We start from the raw sequence: 22,446 nt of genomic DNA on the forward strand, positions 1-22,446 counted from the left end.
GTAGCGCACGTTATAGCGAACGCATTCGATGTTATGCTGAGAATCCTGGAATGCAATGTAATCGAGTATGTATACATCCCCTAACTTAGGAAAATTCTTTCCAGAGAGGTTTAGTAGCAGACACTAAGAACGCCACATATTTTACGCATTCGTATAGGTCAAGTTGTTTTTTAGTGCGTTCCTCATTAACCATTGCGTAATACAACATTCATATGCGGACTACTTAGTCCCTCTCCGCGGGGGCTATTCGGCGACCCATCTCAGAAAAACTGTTTTCAAACACGAGCCCAACACTTGGTCCAAGGCCACCCTTAATGGTCGTAAGAGTCAGCTCTGACGTGATGTCGTAAGTTTGCGTTTTATGCAAGCATTGAATACAGAGAAGTTGCTTGTAAGCAATCGGGAGCAGTTTCTGCTTCTCTATCTTCAAAGGTCATCCTTGTCGTGTTTGCAAGACTCCTTCGAGTACGTTTTCACAATGACGTCACAAATGTCTTCTAGATGGTTCATGCAGTGCTCTGGGATGTTGTTCTTAACACGCTTTGAAACCCACAGCTGACACTCTGCAAAAAAAAAAAAAAAACAGTGAGGCACAAAAATTTATTTATGTTCAAGGGCACTGCCTAGCGTCCCCCGTAAAAATGTAGTTATGTTGTTACGTGCAAAAATGCCTATTATAAAAAAATGTCGCACAGTAGGAGAACAAAATGCGCTCGTGAGAAAAAGAACAGGAAACCTTGTTCGCATAAGTGTTGCTTGGTTCGATAGCTTTCAGCAAGGTTAACTCTGAGATTTCTTAGGCGTTGGCGCTATTCAATTATATAACTATTTATCCGCATTTATTGAGAACGACCGTAGCGTAAGTCATCGTGGTATACAAGGGCAAAACCTCTGGAGTTTGCCTGGCGATACTGACAGTTTTTTTTCGCTCAAAAAGTGTTGCGAAGATAGTAGAGGAAGACAAATAAAACACAAAACACACCGCTGCTGCTGTACTGGCACCAGAGCTTAATTTCTTGCGCTGGTTGCAACTGGCCAGGCACATGGAGATCGCACGAGAAGGTGTTCGAGTATGGAGCGGAAAAAAATTTCTAACCCCTGCCTGAGCCATAATGAAGCTATAAATCCAGGTCCTGACTGCAAGTGCCGACTGGAAGCATTCCTTCCCCCAAACCTTTAAACCACGACACTATACAATTAAAAAAGAAAACATCCCCGCATTTCTCCTGCAGAATCAGTGTTTAGTACGTTTGGGGACGACTTGGGCCTTTGGACACGGTGTTGCATTGCCAGTCTGGCCGAATCTGCAGTCTGCGCGAGTATGTAAGGTGACCTACGCGAAAGTAATAATTCATCGGTCTGAATGCACAACAGGCTGCTGTACTGCTGGTCTTACTTAGGTGTTTTCGAAGCAACAATTGTGAAATTGAAATGAGGACACGTCCTTACGAAGTTTTGAGGACGAACGATTGCAATTGCCTCCATGCTTTTAGCGTTCAAGATATGTGCTCGCCTAATTCATATCAATGATTTTAAAGGTTCGGTACAGTATGGTATCTCAGGAGCAATTATGAAGCTTTTATAAGGTTTTGAAGTCAATTAATAACTTAATTTTCTACACATTTGCAGTATCTAGAACGAAAAAGTTTTTCTCGACAACATAATGCACTGCTGTTCGTTTTTTTACAGACGAGTTCGAACTAAAATACTGGCTAGAAAAGCTTCACTTCGGTTCATGACCTCTTCGGGTAAGCTACAGCGAGAAAATACTACTTTGCTGTGGTTCAACTCTGTCGTGTGACAATGACGCGAAACAATACTAAAAGACAAATAAGCGTTGGAGCACAGCTCATCTTACGATATCCGTGGTAGGGAATCTCGACAATGACGCAGTCCTTGTAGTCCGTGTACACGAAGTGAGCCTCCCACTGTTGCGTGGAGTCTAAAAGGGAAACTTAAATTCCAATGAATGCATTCCCATCCGGCATAATGCATTTTTTTCTTTTCGGAGGCAAAATGCTCAACCATTTTTTTGTAGGGATAGCGGTGCAGCAGAGCTTTAGTTTTTGAGAAGTTTCACAGTATAAAGGATGGTTACCCGACATCAGCACATTCTTCTCTGTTTTGTTCCGGAGATTGCAACTTTCTCAGGGAACATCAGTAGTAAAATGGGTCGCAAGGGGTATCGTTAAACAGATTCAGAGAACTTCAAAAGCGGAAAATTTGCGACTTTTTGCAGGTTTCAGGAGATTTAGAGCTCCAGCGGAAAAAATAGCCCGACATAATGATATCTGAGATGAACTGAGGGTATCTTTGGTTACAGCATGGATCATCACTTATCCTTGGGAGTGTAGTCATCGCTGAAAGGCTATGAAAGTATATCGATCATACGATACCGGACAAGCTTCTTTGGACAAAGCTCGAAATGGAGCTAGAAACCTACGTCGGAGTAGGTTTGGTTTGGTTTATTGGGGTTTGACGTCCCAAAGCGACTCAGCCTATGATGGACGCCGTAGTGAAGGGCTCCGGAAATTTCGACCACTTGGGGTTCTTTAACATGCACTGACATCGCACAGTACACGGGCCTCTGGAATTGCGTCTCCAACGAAATTCAGCCGCCGGGGATCGAACACGCGTCTTTTCGGCCAGCAGCCGAGCGCCGTAGCCACTGAGCCACCGCGACTGGGCGGAGTAGCTTTTACCTCAGGTGCCAAGAGAAAATTTTGAGCAGATTGCGATTCTCCAGTTATGCCCAATGCATCATTTATTGGGTTCTTTGTTTCCACTACAACTTGTTGCTAACATTCCTGGTAACCACACAGCACAGAGCGGCGCTCTTTTTTCAATACAACGACCTCCTTTTTCGCAAACGGTTGTTCGTAAAGCCTAAAGTGTGGGTTTGCTCCCAAAAATGGTTTCTGATGACCCACATGGCCCACTGAGGTGTATTTATCTCGGATTCGAAGTTTCTTCCTGGAGAAGAAACTGTATAAAAAATTGTGGCCTCTGAAAGCGGTCAGTCGCACTCCAGTTTTGGGTAGGAAGATGTGGTTTCTAAGACAACAAGCCATGTGGTTTATAAGATAATCAAGAAAGCATTCACTTAGTCGCCTTACCTCATTAAATGAAGAGCGAGGCTATTGAGGGCTAGTTTTTAAGCTCATTTATTTAAGTTTCCTGAGGAGCTCGGCTCACACAAAGCGCGCCATAATGCACGGTATGGGCGCGTAGAGGTGATCCCTAGTTAGCACCCCAGACGGCTAGAAAGTGACTTCAAGCGATCATGTCAAATATGTCTATGGGAGGATGCTATTTAAGTGAGATAATACATCTTACTGTACAGCGAGGGTGCAGCCATTCCAAACGAAAACTCGATATTGCAAAGCGCTTTTCGCGAGCCGCAATTAAACTTGTATTGGAGTGCGTGAATTTCGATGTAAAGATTTTTGATAAAACTTATGCCCCGGATCTGTGGGATAAATTTTCCTCCTTTCTTATTTTAATAAACTCATTTCCATGTACTTTCGACATATTTCAGATAGTTCAACTTTACAAACCTCTGTAAAATTCAAACACAATACGGGGCGAGATAAATGCTTTCAAAAGACATTGAAATGCCTACACTCCTAAAAGCAAATCTGTGCATGCCTCAGGACTACGAAAAAGCATGCAGTGTAACTGTATTCTTTTTTAAATGACCAACCCCGTTTAATTCACGTATGATTTAAAACCTATTATTTAGAAATATGGAGTTTTTTAGAATTGGGCTAAACCATGATTTACTATCTCATGAAGAGAAAAGCTCTGTTTCCCGTCAAGGTTTAAATATGTCTGTAGTTAGCGTCCCCGTAATACAACAAATCGGGAGTTAAAATATCAACACACTTCAATTAAAATGCTACGGAGGGAAGACGTCTTAAAAGAAAATTCCAGCGGTTTAACTTCTCAGAGCATATCTATGCACTGCTCACAGTTTTTAAAAAAGCAATTGTGTAATGCTATTGCAGTGATACGTTGGGTTTTTTTTAAGCGAGGAATTCTCTCGTCCTTAATAATTTATTTAGGAATTTCTTCAGTTTACCATCATTCAGCGTGAAGACAGCCTTGTCAGGTGTATCACCAGCTGACAAATGGAGAACTTCATTCTTTCTGAAAATGAACAAAATAAAAAATTAGCGGGACAGTAATTTCGCATCACATCGTTGCTCTTTATCTCGAAGTCTAGCCTACTTCTCGGTCCCTTGGTGGCCCTTGAACATCCACACATAGGTGGCTGTTTTGGCGTCCATGTCCAACTGCACTCGCTTGTTGGTCAGACACTGGAATTCGGGGTCGTCATCCGATGTGTACGCCAGCACGACGTAAGGGAAGTGGGCGAACAACTGCAAAAGAGTTGAAAGAACGGGGCGCTTCGCAAAACTATTTCGCAAAAGCACTGAAATCAATTTGGACCTAGTTTTTTGCTAACAAGTAGACGACCACTTTCACGCCACCCACTAAGAATATAAAGATAAGAGAAATCCACCGGCATTTGTGTGAACTCCATAAGCGCGCTATAGTGCCAATTCGTGCTGTGAAATTTTTACGAAATTGGTTAGGGCACTGCGTATATAAGATGGGCGTTGTGAGTACGTCCTTCGCGTTTGACGGGAGTTCTGTCTGCGGATTGCTGTCCCTTTTTTCCGCAATTGTCTTTTTCCACCAAACCTAAAGCTGCCCAGGCTCAGTGCCCGGTGACTTTTCTTTCCTTTAATCTTTCTCTTGTTTGTTCTCCACTACATGACATACAGATCGTGAAAGGGGCCAAGAAGAAAAGCCGCTTCGTTAGAGCTTGAAAAATACCTTGGTCCCCTTTAGCATCGATGGCTGCGAAGCTACACATTGCGAGAAGCAAAAGCATGACAATTTCCAAACGACAGCATGGGAAAAACTCAGAACACAATTCAACAAGAGTTCCTCACAAATGCACTTATAATACAGGAGCAGCAAAGCGTCGTGACAAAGTTCTGGTTATGAAGATCGAGCGTGCTGGCTAATTGGAAAAATATAATTAAATTAAAAAAAAACAACTCCCAGAGGCCCCGAAACTTTAGCTCTGAAGCGTCTATTTCTGCTTTAGTCTATTTATTTAGTAGCCGAGGCAGGTAATTCTTGAGCATTTGAAAGCCGCAATTGGTACGGCATTTTGGCCCTTTCCAATGTTCAGTTTTTCTGGCATTATAGGCCACGTCGCCTAGTGATTCTGATTTGCAAATTTCAAATAATAGCATGTTGTTTTTATCTTAATTTTGAGCGAGTAATCATGCAGGAGTTTATATTCGTACATATTGTTTATAGGAATGATCTTGAGGTTTTTGAAGATTTCAGAAGTGGAATGAAAAGCAACCTCACAAAAGCCTCGCTGTCCACAGAAAAACTTCCTGCACTTTCTGCTTTAGCACATTGGTGAGGTCCGCTGAAAAATAATTATATGAAAAGTGAAATTCGTACCCTCTCGCACTTTGGTGAACGTCAAATCAATGGCGTTGCACATGTGGCTAATAGGTTATGTGTCTGTTTATCTTCCGCAACTCACCGCAGCTGCTTAGGAGCTATGGCAATTTCCTACTGAAAAAATAAACATCCTCGCTTCCCTCCTGTCCCTCCTCTTGGCAGCACACTTCTCCTCTAAGCAGTTCTCAACTCACCTCAAATGCGTCCGTCACGTTACTAGCAAGACGGTGCGGTACCTTGCCGCTAGCAGGCCCACAGAACAACGCAGCGTGAGTTGCAGCAAGAGCGACTGCCGCCGATGCGAACTTCATAGCGTCTTCGCGCCAGGACGCTGTAGTGAAGTTCCATGCCTATATCGCCATTTTATACGCCCAGTGCCGGAAACGTGCAGGCCACGTGTTGGATCCTGCGCAGCACTGCAATCATATAGCTTATTTATGGGTTTGTGTTTGTGATTCGAATCATGTCATTGTTCCGCGCTAACAGTTGGTGTTTTTGTACTATTAGGATATGAAATGTTTCCGTTAGCGTGCGCAGTTTTCAAGTCCAATGTCAGAAAGGTTAAAAAAAAAACAGCCATTGCCTACTCTACCTTTTTTATATGTATTTTCTACAGCGAACTAGAAGAAATACGAAATTTCATTAACCGTCCCCGCTTGAAATTGAAAGCTCTATTTTGGCTGTACTATTTAATCCAAAGTGCCTTTTATGAGGACTGCAGAAAGAGGCAATTGGAATCAGCGGCAGATGGTGGCAGCGTTCCGTGGGTAATATTAAGGCGGAAGCCTTTAATGTGTCATCGTTGTAAGCAGCAGTTGTCGACAGAAAATGTCACGCTTTTCAATTGGTGGAAACGGTCGTGACGTCACAGTGCGTGAATTTCAAACGGGGCCAATTGTACTTTGGCTAGTAACCATGCAACCAATTGAAGGGATCATATAGTTATGCTCTAAGTAAGTGGGACTGAGCTTAGTTAATTGTTTAATTACCCAATTAGCCTAATTAGCTTTACTACTCAGGCCATATAAATAAATGAAACCGATTAAGAAATTGGTCGAGCTCAGTTATCGAACCCCGGTCTTCGGCGTGAGAGACGAGCATGCTATCCACTCCGCCATGCCAGCTCGATGGTTTCAAATGAACAAAGGCGCGTCTAGTGAATACGGTGTCTTCACTCACACTCATCCTCCTCCATTCCCTTCCGGCGAGGTTTAAGTGTCCACCGACAAATGAGAGACAGATACATTTCCTTTCCTCAAAAACCAATTTACCGACGAGCGAGGCGTAGAACCGAATGGGCGATGGCGTTCTATGGACTCCTTGGCAGCGTTGCAAGACGCTGCCGCGTTCCACTCTTAGGGGCGAAGCTTAACATCTTAACCACACATCAGTGACCACACTTTAGGTCAAAAAAGTGCCCCCAGAATTTTGTGAGACAGTTACTGCGTAATTTCCTTTCCTCAAATACAATTTTCATTTTCTTCATTACGGCTCCTCTTTATCTATCTTCTTTCACTCCCACTTCCTCCCTTCCTCTACGGTGCGGTTCAGGTGTCCACCGAGATGACAGAAAATTACTGCTCCATTTCCTTTCCTCAAAAAGCGTTGCGTTCAAAGGGCAAGGCATCGCGCCGAACGGGTGGTGGCGTTCCGAAGGACTCCCTGGCAGCGCTACAACACGCTGTCGCGTTCCACTCCTAAAGGCGAAGCTTAAGCGTCATTACTTAGCAGTTAATTAGCATTCAGGCATTAATAAGTAATTAACAATTAATTAGTGATTTGCCATGACTTAGTAATTAGTACTCAAATATATGTGACGCCACCAGTGCCACAAAAACAGCGAAGGTGGTGCGGAAAACGCTTCCGCCTCTACCCACTTTAGACAGTCAAAGTGCCCCCTGAATTTTTTGTTCTTTTTTTTTGTTCTTGTGGGAATTTTTTGAAAAAGAACTAAAATAAAACATTCTGACTAGTACCACATCGTCATAACGGGCTTACGGGAGTAATAGTGAGCTTTATCTTTCCTCATCACTGGACAGTTGCGAGACAGACATGGGACGCTCAGAGGCTTCATTTCACAATGAACACGAGGCCCAGCTGTGTTGGCGCCTTCTTGAGTGATCTTTATTACTGGCATCGAATACACGTTTCATACTCTGGTTCCAACTCGAGAGCTAACGTTATATTTATGTTCCTTTGTGCGTGTAAATATTTCCAGGGATGTTGACTTTTTTGTTTACTGAAACGTGATTTACGCCAGAAACTGAATGTGAATAGGCAGGACGTAAAATACAACCGTGGAAGGGAAGCGCTCACGTTCCTAAACAAACAGGAACATTCATGGGCGATCAGTGCGACTGATGCGTAGTCACTGCGATAGCTTGTGTGCTTCGATTTCGCGAGCCTTTTTTGCTGATGAACTGAATTCGATCGTGCCAACGACGTTTTAAGCTCTTTGCTTGAACTGCTGCGGTGGTTCAAACCTTCCGCCGTTGCACTTGGCTTTCTCTATGCTCGTCAGATGGTGTTATTGCTTGAAATCCCTGATTTCAATTAACATTAATTTGTTTTATAGAGAGAAATCAGATAGGACGAACACAAAATCCTTCAGAGCGATTGCGATATAATCTTGATTATGTAGGCTGGCAACGCAGGGGATGAAGTTAGAAATAAAGTTCTACTAGTACCTTAAGGTACTCGTAGAACTTCAGAACCGGTTCAGAAACTGTAGGCGCTCACGTGATTGCCTGTTTGTGCTCACCCAATATATAGGTATAGCTAGGACAGTGAACAAACCTCTGTATTAGCCTTCCTGGGCATAAGCGGTATGTACAACATGAATGGGGAATACCTGTGGAACATACTGCAAGATGAAGATATCGATCATGAGATAACTGATTATCCGAAAGAAATACATCGATATAAAGAAGGGCAAATCGCATGGAAAGGATAAGGAGTACGACAGCTGTCGAGGTACGCAAAGATTAAGACGCGGTTTTCCCTAGCGCCACTGGTATTCTTGCTTCATAAATAAGGAAAGAAGGCTACAAGAAATAACTCTTGGTTGTAATTTGTCGTACAAATTAGGTGTAATCTGTCGTGCAGATTAGGTGACAAGATCGTACAACTTTTGCTCCTGTTTTAACGTCTACAGACGGCATTCTACTCATAGCTCATAGCCAGAGTGATTTACAGACTCTGGTTAATTCCTGCAGAGACGAAGTAGACGCCCCATCCTTCACTTTCGGCGCAGTTAAGGCTGATCTGATGATCTTCAATGATTCCACTTATCAGGTGCTTTCATTACAAGGCCCTGCAACACCTAAAACGGCATAATACAATTATCTCGGGGTATGGGTAAACGAAGGACAAATATGCATTGAAAACACGAACACAATGCTAGGTGAAAGGGTGAATATGTGCCGCGATGATGAAATATGGGGCATTGTGATGGGTACATCAAATATGAAAAACTGAGAGGTATTTGGAAACAAATAACACTGTCAGGATTTACCTTTGGGAATGTGATTTTGTGCATAAGGGCACACCAGCCTAGTGCTTACCATAATGCCAAACTACGTAACAAGCATCGCAAACACAGAAATGACAAAAATCTCGACCTGGTATCTTACGAACAAATTAACATTGAATTTTAAAACCTTGCCTTCGCATGACATGCCCTGACCAAGCCCATTTCTTCCGCTTGATTTCAACTAGAATGTCATTAACCCGCGCTGGTTCCCTCACCCACTCCGCCCGCTTCCGATCTCTTAACGTTACACCTGTCATTTTTCTTTCCATAGTTCGCGGCGTTATAATTAACTTAAGCTGAACCCTCTTTATTAGCCTCCACGTTTCTGCCCCACAGGTAAGTACCGGTAAGATACAGCTATTGTATACTTTTCTCTTGAGGGATATTGGTAAACTGCCATTCATGATCTGAGAGAACTAGCCATATGCCCTCCACCCTATTCTTATTCTTCTAGTTACTTCCCTCCATGACCTGGATTAGCGGTCACTACCTGCCTTAAGTAGACATATTATCTTACTACTTCCAGCACCTTGTTACCAATTGCAGACTGCTGTTCCCTTGCTAGGCTGTTAAACATTACTTTGGTTTTCTGCATGTTAATTTTTATACCCACCGTTCTCCTCTTCCTGTCTAACTCATTGATGATGCTTTGAAGTTAATGTCCTGAATGGCTAGCAATGCAATGACATCAGCGAATAGCAAATTACTCAGGTATTCTCCATTAGCTCTTATCCCCAACTCTTCCCATTTCAGGCCCAGGAATACCCCTTGTAAGCAGGCGGTGAATAGCATTGGCAAGATCGTGTCTCCCTGCCTGACACCTTTCCGTATTAGAATTTTATTGCTGTCTTTATGGACGACTTTAGTAGCTGTGCAGTACTAAACGGCGGGCACGTACTGAGCTATCATGAATTAGCAGATAGGCGAGAACTAGTTGTGGGATTCCTCAAAAATTAGGATATAGCTGCAACATCGAGGAGATTTGTATTATTAACGAGAGGGTGGCAGTTATCGTAATTAGGCTTAATAAGAGGTGAAAGCTGAAGGTGGTGCAGGCCGACGCGCCTACATCAAGCCATGATGACGAGATAGTTGAAAGCTTCTATGAACGTGGAATCGGCAATGACCAAAGTAAAATTACAGTACACTGTGCTGATGGGCGACTTTAATGCGAAGGTAGGTAAAAAACAGTAAGGGGACAAGGCGGTAGGTGACTATGGCATAATTTCTAGGAATAGTAGGGGAGAGCTATTAGTAGAGTTGGCAGATAGAAATAATTTACGGATCATGAATACCTTCTTCCGCAAACGAGCAAACAGGCAGTGGACGTTGAAGAGCCCCAATGGTGAGACTAAAAATGAAATAGCCTTCATACTGTGCACTCAACCTGGCGTCGTAGAGGATGTGGATGTCCTGGGAAATGTCCGTTGTAGCGACCACAGAACGATAAGGTCTCGTATTACCTTAGATTTGAAGATGGAACGGAGGAATCTAGTGAAGCAGGAGGCTATTGACCAGAGGGAAGGTAGAGGAATTCACGATGCCGCTGCAAAACAGATTTTCCGCTTTAACTGAAGAAGACGACCGTAGAGTTGAAACAATTAATAATAATCTCACAGCTATCGTTACAGAGTGCGCCGCCGAAGTAGGCGGTAGGATGGTTCGACAGGATATCGGCAAGCTATCTCAGGACACTAAAGGCCTGATTAAGAGATCCCAAAGCATGAGGACGTCTAACTCCACAGACAGGATAGAACTACCAGAGCTATCGAAGTTAATAAAAAAAGCGCAGGGTACCCGACATAAGAAAGTTCAACATGGAGAAAATCGGGCATGCTCCAAAGAACGGTGGTAGCCTAAAAGGAGTGAGGAGAAAACTATGCATAGGTAAAAACCTGATGTATGCGATAAGAGACAAAGAGGGCAATGCCATTAGCAATAAGGATAAGATAGTTAATGAAGCCGAGGAGTTGTACACAAATCTATACAGTAGCGAACGTAATCATCAAGTTACTGGGAGAGGCAGTCGTGCACAGCAATGGGACATCCCGCCAGTAACGAAGGAGGAAGTAAATAAAGCCTTAGGAGCAATGCAAAGGGGGAAAGCAGCTAGTGAGAATCAGGCAACAGCAGATTTGTTGAAGGACGGAGGAGAGATTGTGCTGGAAAATCTAGCCACCCTGCACACGCAATGCCTTGTGACCTCGAGGGTACCAGAAGCTTGAAAGAACGCTAAGATTATCTTAGTTCGTAAGAAAGGAAACGTCAGGGACTTGAAGAATTACAGACAGATCAGCTTACCCTCCGTTGCCTACAAGGTATTCACTAAGGTAATCCCTAATAGAGTCAGGACAACCTTACACATCAATCAACAAAATGATCAGGCAGCCTTTCGTAAAGGATACTCGACAATAGACCATATTCACGTTATCAATCAGGTGATAGAGAAATGCGCAGAATATAAACATATAAACAACCCCTATATATAGCCTTCAATGATTAGGAGAAAGCATTTGACTCAGTGGAAACCTCAGCTGTCATGCAGGCATTGCGGATTCAGGGTGTGGAAGAGTGTTATGTGAAATTATTGGAAGACATTTATAAGGATGTATATATAGCTTTACACAAAGTTATAAGTGTGTATTTTATCTGATAGAGCTGCGTATCTGATAGAGTGCAGTGTGTATAAGTGTGTATTTTAAGTGTGCGTAAGTGTGTATTTTATCTGATAGAGTGCATGAAGTCGATTCGATAAACGATGATTTTGGGATGACGAACGCTTGCTGTAATCTGGGTACAGGCCTATATATTTAACACTTAGATTACATACATCCGTTGAAACATTTCATGTGAGTAGGCAGCGTTACTAGGCCGAATTAGTAGTTTTTTAGCACACCCGTATCCCGCCGAGCTTTCCAGTACGTGCGATCTAGGTACACAATGCTCACAAACGGCAAATAAACTAAAACGCATGGAGAAGCACGCAATTAGAACGATCCGCAAAGCAGCCAGCATGTACACGTAGCTTCAGATTGAAAGAAAACACGTTCTTCACATTACTCTGTCAGCACGATAGAAAGCCACTCTACCATTCCTTTGTTGTGAAAGGCTTTCCTCTTGACGGACAATGACCAATTTTTTTTTTTTGCATTTCAGGGTTGAAGAGTGAACGAGCTTAGCCATGCCTAGGAACTGCCTGTCGGCTGCCATACTCAGAAGCGTTACTCTTTTGTCGAGCTGGTCCTTCATTACTGCGAAAATTGTTTTTCACACACAACAGAAACCCCACAAAAAGGGACATACACAGGCGTTAGCTTCAACTGGATTTTGTTGTGATTGCAAAATATATATGGCAGGTGTTTCAGTGAAGGATTTAAAAGTTAGCTCTTTGGTGTACAAATGCGGCTTCTGCGGCACAATAGTACCACTGTCGACGGTCATCAGAAAACAGGTGAATGGAGTTAATCATACGGACTATTAACTAGATTCTGGTATTGATTATGCAACCGTCACAGTCAGGCTCATGGTTGCAACTAGAGTTTTTTCTTTGGTCGACAGTAACAGTCTTATCAGTTTTTAAAGCTTCGATAACGCGATTCCCCTCAGCGCTATGGCCCAGAAAATTTTGGTTCAGATCCTGCCCAAACACATGAGCTTTCGAAATGCATGCAGGCAGAGCAAACCCTCCAGTGCACACAACTATTCGAAATAGCCAAAATTTGTTGACGCATAGCGCCGAGGGCAATTCTATGGTCCAAATTCTAAACACTGATATGACTATTGCTAACGACCGGCTACATATCTCTAATTGCATCAAGTAGTCGGACTGTGATATTCAAAAAATTATCAGAAATTCGATTATCTGTTAATAAGTTCTTTTTATTCACTTGTTTTCTAATGTACGCAAATGCTGGAATTATTCTCGCAGTGAAGCGTTCTACCTATTTCAATACACATATGCTTTAATATTCCTTAGTCTTCCATTAAACACCTGGTATATGCTTTCACAGTCGAATAATAAGTGAGATATTGTGTACGCACACAAGGAATAGTCATAGAGGGATGCTGACGGCAGCTAATTCGAACCACTGCCGGCCAACGGCGCGCAGACCACACTTCGTCCTCTTCGCTCTCCGTGCACGAGCCCAGCACTGTCGTCTTCGTTGTCCACTGACACAACTGCCGGCGACGAAAGCATCGTCCCGATGCTAAGTGGAAGAGTGAGCAGGTGCACGGTAGGGCTTGAGGCGAACTACGTGAACAACGACAGTGGAAGGGGGTGGATGACGACGGAGGATCGAGGGGGGCAACCTCATAAGTCACGTCGGTCACCAGACGGAGCACGCGATATAGGCCCTTATACTAACTAAGTAGTTTCTCGGAAAGACCGACACGGCGACAGAGACCAAACGAGGACGAGTGACCCGGCACGTAGTGGGCTGGGCGATGTCGGCTGTTGTAAACTGACTTCTAGTAGGCCTGGGAGGCGGTGAGACGGTCGCGGGCGATTTCGCGGGCCATGGTTGCTTGGGCGATGGCGTCACGTGCGCCCTCCGTTGTCGAGGCCGAAGAAGGCGGCAGGAGTGTATCCAATGGCAACGCAGGATGCCAGCCATACAGAAGATAGAAAGGCGAATAGCCCGTGGTGTCATTTCGCGATAAATTGTAAGCAAATGTTACATAGGGCAAGGCAATGTCCCAATAACGATGGTCGGGTGTGACGTATACATAACATGTCAGTCAGGTTCCGATTCAGACGCTCTGTAAGCCCGTTCGTTTGAGTATGGCACGCTATAGTGCGTTTATGCTGCGTGCAACAGGACCGGAGTATGTCATCAACCACCCGGGACAAAAAGTAGCGGCCGCGGTCCATCAGCAATTGGCGTGGGGCACAGTGATGAAGGATGGCATTTTGCAATAGGAAATCGGCGACCTCGGTAGCGCAACTGGTTGGTAGTGCACGCGTGAGAGCGTACCGAGTGGCGTAGTCAGTCGCGACAGCGATCCAACGGCTGCCGGAACTGGACATAGGAAAAGGTCCGAGGAGGTCTAGTCCTACACGATGGAAAGGTTCCAGACGTACGTCGATAGGCTGCCGAAGGCCAGCAGGCAAAGTGGAAAGCCGCTTCCTGCGTTGACAGAGGTCGCAGCTGGCAACGTAACGCCGAACACTACGGTAAAGGCCGGGCCAAAAGAAGCGGCGTCGGACCCAATCGCACGTGCGGCAGGCACCAAGGTGGCCCGCGGTGGGCAGGTCGTGTAGTTCCGCGAAGACAGACGACCGGAGACGCTGAGAAACGACAAGCAGGAGCGGAGGGCCGTCAGGGCGAAGGTTGCGGCGGTATAGAATGTCATCCTGAAGAACAAAGAGTTGGAGTGAAGGATCGAGGTTTGCACAGGTGACGCGGTCAATAAGGGGACGCAAACAGGAATCTTGCCGTTGCACGGCCGCGATGTTAAGCAGATCAGAGATAGCGAATAAGCACGGGCCGAGGTCATTGTCTCCAGGATGGCGGCTCCACAGTGTGACGAGACAGGCAGTCAGCGTCTTGATGTAGACGCCCGGACTTGTAGACAACGGTGTAAGAGTACTCTTGCAGGCGCAATGCCCAATGACCAAGCCGGCCAGTGGGGTCCTTCAGCTAAGAAAGCCAGCAGAGAGCGTGGTGGTCCGTCACGACCAAGAAAAGACGGCCAAACAGGTAGAGTCGAAACTTAGCCACAACCCAAACAAGGGCTAGGCACTCGCGCTCTGTTATGGAGTAATTGCGATCGGTGGTGGAAAGAACATGGCTTGCATATGCAATGACACGGTCTTGACCGTGGTGACGTTGGGCCAGCACAGCGCCGATAACATATCTGCTGGCGTCAGTGCGAAATTCAGTTGGTGCCGACGAGTCAAAATGGGCCCATATAGGTGGGGAAGTGAGCAATTGGATTAAGGAAGATAAGGCCTGTCCTTGAGCAGGGCCCCAGGTAAAAGGGTTGTCTTTCTTAAGGATGTCGGTGAGGGGACGAGCGATGCCTGCAAAATTCTTGACGAAACGTCGGAAATAGGAGCACAAGCTTAAAAATCGGCGCTTATCCGTGGACGATAGGGGAAGAGGGAAGTCCTTGACGGCTTGAACTTTAGAAGTATCCAGGCGGACACCCGAAGCATCGACCAGATGTCCAAGGATGGTATGTTGGCGACGACAGAATTTTCATTTCGACGTGTTGAGCTGCAGCCCGGCTTTACAGAAGACAGAAAGAATGATCGCCACTCTGTCGAGGTGCGTGGAAAATGACGGCAAAAAATTCAGGGGGCACTTTGAATGTCTAAAGTGCGTAGAGGCGAAAGCGTTTTTCGCACCACTTTCACTGCTTCTGTGGCACTGGTGGCGTCACATGTAATTGAGTACTAATTACTAAGTGATGACAAATCACTAATTAATTGTTAATTACTGATTAACGCCTGAATACTAATTAACTACTAATTAATGACGCTTAAGTTTCGCCTTTACGAGTGGAACGCGACAGCGTGTTGTAGCGCTGCCAGGGAGTCCACGGAACGCCACCACCCGTTCGGCGCGATGCCTTGCCGTTTGAACGCAACGGTTTTTGAGGAAAGTAAATGGCGCAGTAACTCTCTGTCGCACCGTAGAGGAACGGAGGAAGTGGGAGTGAAAGAAGAAAGACGAAGATGGCCCGTAATGAAGGAAATGAAAATTGTATTTGAGGAAAGAAAATTACGCAGTAACTGTCTCAGATATCTCGGTGGACACCCGTCCAAATTCAGGGGGGGGGGGTGCACTTTTTGACTTAAAGTGTGGTCACTGATGTGTGGTTAAGATGTTAGCTTCGCCTCTAAGAGTGGAACACGACAGCGTCTTGCAACGCTGCCAGGGAGTCCATAGAACCCCATCGCCAATTCGGTTCTACGCCACGGTCGTCGGTAAATTGGTTTTTCAGGAAAGGAAATGTATCTGGCTCTCATATCTTGTTGGACACTTAAACCTCGCCGGAAGGGAAGGGAGGAGGATGGGAGTGAGCGAAGACACCGTATTCACTAGGCGCCTTTGTTCATTCCAAACCGTCGAGCTGGCATGGCCGAGTGATTAGAATGCTCGTCTCACACTCCGAAGACCGGGGTTCGATTCCCGAGCTCAACCAATTTCTTACTAGGTTTTATTTATTTATATGGCCTGACTAGAGAAGTTAGTTAGGCTAATTGGGTAATTAAGTGATCAACTAAGCTTAGTCCCACTTACTTGGAGCATCACTGTATGGTCCCTTCAATTGGTTGCATGGTTACTAGCCAAAGTACAATTGGCCCCGTTTGAAATTGGCGCACTGTGACGTCACGACCGTTTCCACCAACTGAAAAGCGTGACATTTTCTGTCGACAACTGCTGCTTACAACGAAGAGACATTAAAGGCTTTCGCCTTAAAAAAACACAACGTCGTCTAGGTGACACAGGCATGTAACACATTTAAATCCTCGAAGCAAGAGTCCATCATTCGCTCGAAGGTAGCTAGAGCATTGCAGAGACCGAACGGCATGACTTCGAAAACGGCATGACTTCGAAATACATAAGCCGGCTGGTGTGACGAATGCAGTCTTTTCACGGACTTGGTCATCTACAGCTATTTGCCAACAGCCGGATCGAAGGCCGATGGAAGAGAAAAATTTGGCTCCGTGAAGGCAATCTAAAGCGTCATCAATTCTTGGGAGAGGATGCACGTCATTTTTCGTGATGCGGTTAACGTGCCGGTAATCAACGCAAAAGCGCCTGCTTCCGTCCTTCTTTTTAACTAGGAAAACTGGTTAGGCCCAAGGGCTCGACGAAGGCTCTATAATGTCTTTAGTAAGCATTTTGTCCACCTCCTGCAAAATGATGCTCCGTTCTGTATTGGAGACTCTGTACGGACGTCTGCGGATAGGAGCGGCGTCACCGATGTTTATGCGATGCGTAACCACACCTGTCCGAGCCAAAAGGCGGTTGTCGAAGTCCAAGACGTCGTGAAAAGAGGAAAGAAGCCATCTGAGGTCGCGAGTTTGTGCTGGTAAGAGGTCAGGGGCAATCATTTTTGCGTATTCGTCAGATGTAGGGACGTCTGACTTGCGGCATTTCGGCGAGGGGGGTACGCAGCCGGTAACAGCCGATACAACGCAGTTGGAGCAGGGCACAGCGTGGCTAGCGACATGCCTTGGGGAAGCGGCTGAACGTGCGATGAGAAGTTGAGGATCGGAAGGGACGCTTGATTGGCGAGCACAGTGACCACTGTATGCGCGAGGGCAATACTCCGTGTGAGAGGCACATCAAGGGATGAAGTAACGATGTAGTAACGGAGTAACGAGAGAGAGGTACTGGGATCGATACCCCGCACCTCCACCAATAATGTAGCTTAAATATACGCGCACAAGGAGTAGTCGGAGTCCCAGAGAGATAGCTGACAGCAGCTCAGTCGAACCACTGCAGGCCAACGGCGCACACAACACACTTCGTCTTCTTCGCGCTCTGTGCACGAGCCCAGCACTGTCTTCGTCGTAGTCCATTGACAATATATATATATGTGTATATATATATATATATATATATATATATATATATATATATACATATATATATATATATATAAGATAAAGTCACCAGAACTTGAAAAACATAACAAGATTTAATTCACGACGTTTCGGCTGGAGGACCAGCCTTTTTCGAGTGTATTACAGTATTTGAAACAAGCAGCTTTTATAGCATCCGCGAGGCACAGAAAAAAGTGTAAAACACACTGTTTGCATTTGTGTTTTACACTTTTTTCTGTGCCTCGCGGATGCTATAAAAGCTGCTTGTTTCAAATACTGTAATACACTCGAAAAAGGCTGGTCCTCCAGCCGAAATGTCGTGAATTAAATCTTGTTATCTTTTTCAAGTTCTGGTGACTTTATCTTATATTAATCAATCAGCTGCCAAGAAATAAATTTTGATATATATATAAGGGGGTGAAGATCGGATGGATCCGGTAGAACATAAACGTAATTCGGTTGACACACGGTAGAAAAACAACTACTTTATTCTTACGTTATATATATATATATATATATATATATATATATATATATATACACACCTACCAACCTGCCCACCGATGGCAGCACCTGCCATAAAAGAGCAGTGGCGAATCTGAACTTTACCGCTGCACCACTGCACCAGGAAGCGTAGGAAGACTCCCAGGGTTCTATGAATGAAGAGAATGAGCAGTTTCGCATATATAGACATTAACCCGTTGTTGCTGTCCGAAAAACTGCCATCCGTGAGCACTGGATCTGAACACCAGAACCGAAAGAAAAATTGAACTACTAGCGCACAAATTTCGCATTTGGCCAATCGACTAAAATCGACTGCCCTTTTTTGTTCGCTCTTTTGTTTTTTTTTAACTGTTTAGTCTCCTGACATGTTTTGAAACTATTTTGTTCTTGACTCCTTTTTAAATGCTGCGCAACATTCTCCTTATCCAATAACCTTATGTGCAAGACATATATGACATACGTGCTCAAGTATTGCATATGTGGACACATGTCACACACTCGTATTACAGAATCTGGTACGAACTTGACAAATATGCCGCATATATATGAGATTTTTTGACACGGAAAGAAACAGTGGAATAAAGTGTGGCGACGTACAATTGAAGTTATTAAACAGGTCACCTATTTCTTGGTGGTGGTGTGGTGCTGGGGCTGTTGCTACGGCCTCACAAAGCCCGCTTGGCGGTCCGCCACTCGGTGGCAAGCGACACGAAAGGGCGGCTGTCTGTAGGCGGCTAAAGCTGTTGGATGAAGGCACACTGCCGCATGCTCAGACATGAGTGTACCGAAGTTCATCCTGTATGTTCGTTGCTCACAGCATACGGCCGTGTCGTTCAGGCGAGAACCCTACATTGCCAGCAATCAGGAAACGTTCCAGCTGCCTATAACTTCACCGCCGTTAGCTAACAGCCGAGCGCTAACACATGGCCGCTGGTAACTGGCATAGTAAGTGGACCTCGCGCTCGTACCGTCAGCCTTGCCCATGAGGCTCAGTATCCGGTCCTCGATCCCTGGCAGTTCACCAGCGATGTTAATGCTGGCTTCGACGCACCAAGAGCATACGTGCTGGCCTGCATTCGGCCCTCATACATGCCGCCTTCGCCCTCCTCCGGCTACTCATATGGATCCAAACGTGGGCAGCATGTACAGTGGTGAGCAGCCTTGTCTAGAGCGCTCGGGCGGTGCACTTCCTTGCAAACAAATCCAGATTTTGTGGCACCCTCTAGGGTCCAGATGCAACGCTTGCACGGAAGTAGCGCCAGATAGCCTCGTAAACAAAGCAAACACGAAAACTTTGCCCTGTAATGAGGGGCTGCTCTCTAATTTCGGTTTCTGTTACCAAGTGCGCACTGCTCAAGCGCTCTAGACAAGGCTGCTCACCACTGTACGGTTGGCCCCTCATGGCTAAAAACGGGGCAGTCTGTTACCACAGCACACGCTTGCGGACCACCGTGACAGACTGCGATAGTTCCGAAGAAGGTTGTGCCATACTACGCTGCTTCAAAAAACAAAATAGCTACTGCTCATGGCCATCGGACATACGCGGTGTTTTAGGCACCGTACAAACTGTATTTGCCGAGTATTCTCTGATCGATACCGACGACTTTTGCTTTGGAAAGAGTGGGGAATACATTCTTTAAGCATGTGATAGCAAGAAACCTATGCGCTGGCGTAAGGGCAGTCGGTATACACTCAAGCATGCGTGGCATTGTAACATGGAATACATAAGGCCATTTTTTATTGCACGAGTTTAGACATTAGTTTAAGAAGTAATAAAGAAGGGAAATCCGGTTGATATGAAGAGCCTACCATTGTTCCTCGTCCTCATTTGCTCCTAAGATTGCGGTCGTTACTGACTTAATCATTTCTCTACCGCAGCATAAATAAACAGATGATTACGCGATTAAGTAAAATTATTTTCCCTAAAACATCGTGCTTCATGGTCGTATTCTATCTAAAAAAAAAGGGAAATAAGCCCACACAAAAAAGGAGCTGTCACACGCTGATTAAGAATAAAACCTTACTAAAAGTTGTCTTCGTCAATTTTCATGTCGACTGCTCCTTGCAAGTTTGTCTCTGCAGACCCGTAGGCTTCAATGGCTTAGATGACATTTTTGTACATGCTTATGACAACAGAATAGTACCTTGTGTTGTGACGAAGCGTAAAAAGCAATAGATAGAAGAAGAATGAGCTCCTTTCTTGCATTGGTGAACCAATAGCGCCAAACCATGCAAGCCACAAGAACGAAGACAATGCACAGGCACTAAACAACTAGCTTTGCACCAACTAGCCCAAAAATTGTGTTACTGCAGTATCTTTTCTCTTAGACCGACTTCAAGTTTTGGCACTGCCTGAATGTCGTCGCCAAAAAAAAGGGTTACCCGTGCGCGAATTTAATTTAGAAACTACCGGACACTCCTTGTATAGCTTAGTTTTGCTGAGTCTCAAACAAAAGTCCTTGCCAAAATAAAATATTACCGGTTTTCTTTGCTGCGCCTTTCTAAAGAAAGTTATCGCAAAGCTTCTTGTCGTAGAAGTAAGTGCTTCTGGGGTGTCAGCCTACTAGTGACTGGCTGGTAACGCCTTGCGTTTACCTATGAAGCCTGGCAGTTTCTTCATGTTGATGGCACGTTCTCAAATTTTGAATCGAAATAGAGATCACATGTGCCGAAGAAACTAGCGCGAAAGAAGAACTGGACGGAAGTAAGGTAACACGGACAAGCGCTGTCTCACAACTGCATTTATTGATAGGAAATGTGCAGATTAAATAGAAAAGAACACATGAAAAAACGCATGAAAAAAGACAAACTCTATTGAAAAATTAAGCAGATAAATGAACACTCAAAACAACGGAAGCAAAAGTTTGGAAGTGAGATTATGTCACTGCTGAACCCAGGTAAGTAATCTCATTCTTTGTCAATGCAATTTATGCGTCGCTTACGCAGCCGCCTCCACTTTCTATGATGAGGAAAGCTTCTATTATGTCCCTCATGCGCTGGTCCCTCGCTTTCCAAAGCAACGGTTTTTTCAAAGATACGTTGACATTTACATTTCGCGTAATACTTAGCCAAGTTTTCAGTCGCATTAAGGCCTAAACAAATCCTGTGTTCGAAAAGGCGGATATTCAAACAGCGGCCGGTATGACCAATATAGAACTTATTGCAGGAAATAGGGATCCTGCAGACTATCTGTGTTCTGCACGGTACAAACCTTGATTTGGGATTTACGTGGCACTGGCGCACACTTTTACGGCATTCTGCCTTTTTACGAACTAAGGAACTAACACTGCACAGTTTGAAGGGAAGAGAAATGGAAACCTCTCTGAAATATAGCCACTGATGTAAAACATTTTTGCGCTGCAGGATGAATTCAAGAGCATTGCACCTAAGAGCTGAATATAAAGAACATAAAACAGGAAATGACAATGAATCAGAAACTGATAGGCTTGCCCTCACGCCAAAGGTGAATGCTCTTATGAAAAGGCTGCTGCTATAAAACTATTGGAATTTATTAAAAGCAATAAAAACTTCAAATACCATTGACATTACAGACTCCAACGTAACTAAAAAGCAGTAAACCCGGAACAGCCGTCCATAGGCCTTAGGCTCCGTTTACTAAAAAACAAATGTTGATGTAAGCAACGAAGAAATTAGGCAGATAACTTCGTGCGCGAAATTAAGCTCGTTCTCAGTAGCAGGGTTTACTTCGTATATTACAACGTAAGTCATGCACGTGTATCTAAGAATGCATGCGAAACAACAGAGCCGCGCCATAACTACACCACTAAAAGTGCTTCGCTCCCTAATAAAAAAAATTCGAAGTAGGCTGTGTTTTCTAAGGAATAAGTTTGCACACGGCAAGGAGGCGGAGAAAAAAAGAGACAGACAATGAAGTTCAAGAGCTGAGGCCTGTGAATGCTCCCCTAAAAGAAAATGCTATCCGGTGAAAACCTTGTATATAGTATGGAACCTGCGCTGAAGTCTCCCCTGTCTATTGTTGCGTCGTAACGCTCAACTCAGCTTGAGGAGCAAGCATATTTTGATGCACCTGTAGTGGTTTTCCGCGCCACATTCATGCGCTTATTGGTATGAGCTTCCGTCCATTGTCGAAGCCACATGTGCTATGCGAAAACTATATTCCCACCAGGTGGCCCCAGGTGGCATCAGAAGACAAAGAGGTGAGGGTTGGCTCACGCGCCCTGAGAGCTGGTTCTGAAAACACTGCTGGCAAACGGTGCCTCTTTGATTGGTTCCGTGATAGATTTTTGGTGGAGGTGCAGGGCACATTTCTGGCCTATGTCACACAAACCTCCACGCACTGCACACCTCGCGCCTCTGCCGGTCGACACACCAG

The 22,446-nt window shown here is 44.9% G+C and overlaps 1 protein-coding gene across 1 annotated transcript; it reads right to left on the bottom strand.

The window, feature by feature from the left end:
• Window positions 1-425: 425 nt before the first annotated feature.
• LOC149360376 (uncharacterized) lies at window positions 426-7,567 on the bottom strand. The gene is made up of 6 exons (XM_089569264.1): window positions 7,546-7,567; window positions 5,688-5,782; window positions 4,231-4,382; window positions 4,082-4,149; window positions 1,859-1,942; window positions 426-563 (listed from the first exon to the last, which is right to left on the bottom strand). The coding sequence occupies exons 1-6, from the start codon at window positions 7,565-7,567 to the stop codon at window positions 427-429; spliced, it is 558 nt and encodes a 185-aa protein (XP_089425390.1). The 3' UTR covers window position 426.
• Between the last annotated feature and the right edge of the window lie 14,879 nt (window positions 7,568-22,446).

Source organism: Amblyomma mixtum, chromosome 2 (genome assembly GCF_055824585.1).
Source record: "Amblyomma mixtum isolate Tamu chromosome 2, ASM5582458v1, whole genome shotgun sequence".
Classification (NCBI taxonomy): Eukaryota; Metazoa; Arthropoda; class Arachnida; order Ixodida; family Ixodidae; genus Amblyomma; species Amblyomma mixtum.

Coding starts and splice junctions, on each gene's coding strand:
- LOC149360376 (XM_089569264.1), bottom strand. CDS start 7,567: ATGAAGCCTCTGAGCGTCCCAT. Junction 5,783..7,545: donor GAAGCCTCTGAGCGTCCCAT/GTCTGTCTCGCA, acceptor CATCGGCGGCAG/TCGCTCTTGCTGCAACTCAC. Junction 1,943..4,081: donor TGTCTTCACGCTGAATGATG/GTAAACTGAAGA, acceptor TTTCCCTTTTAG/ACTCCACGCAACAGTGGGAG.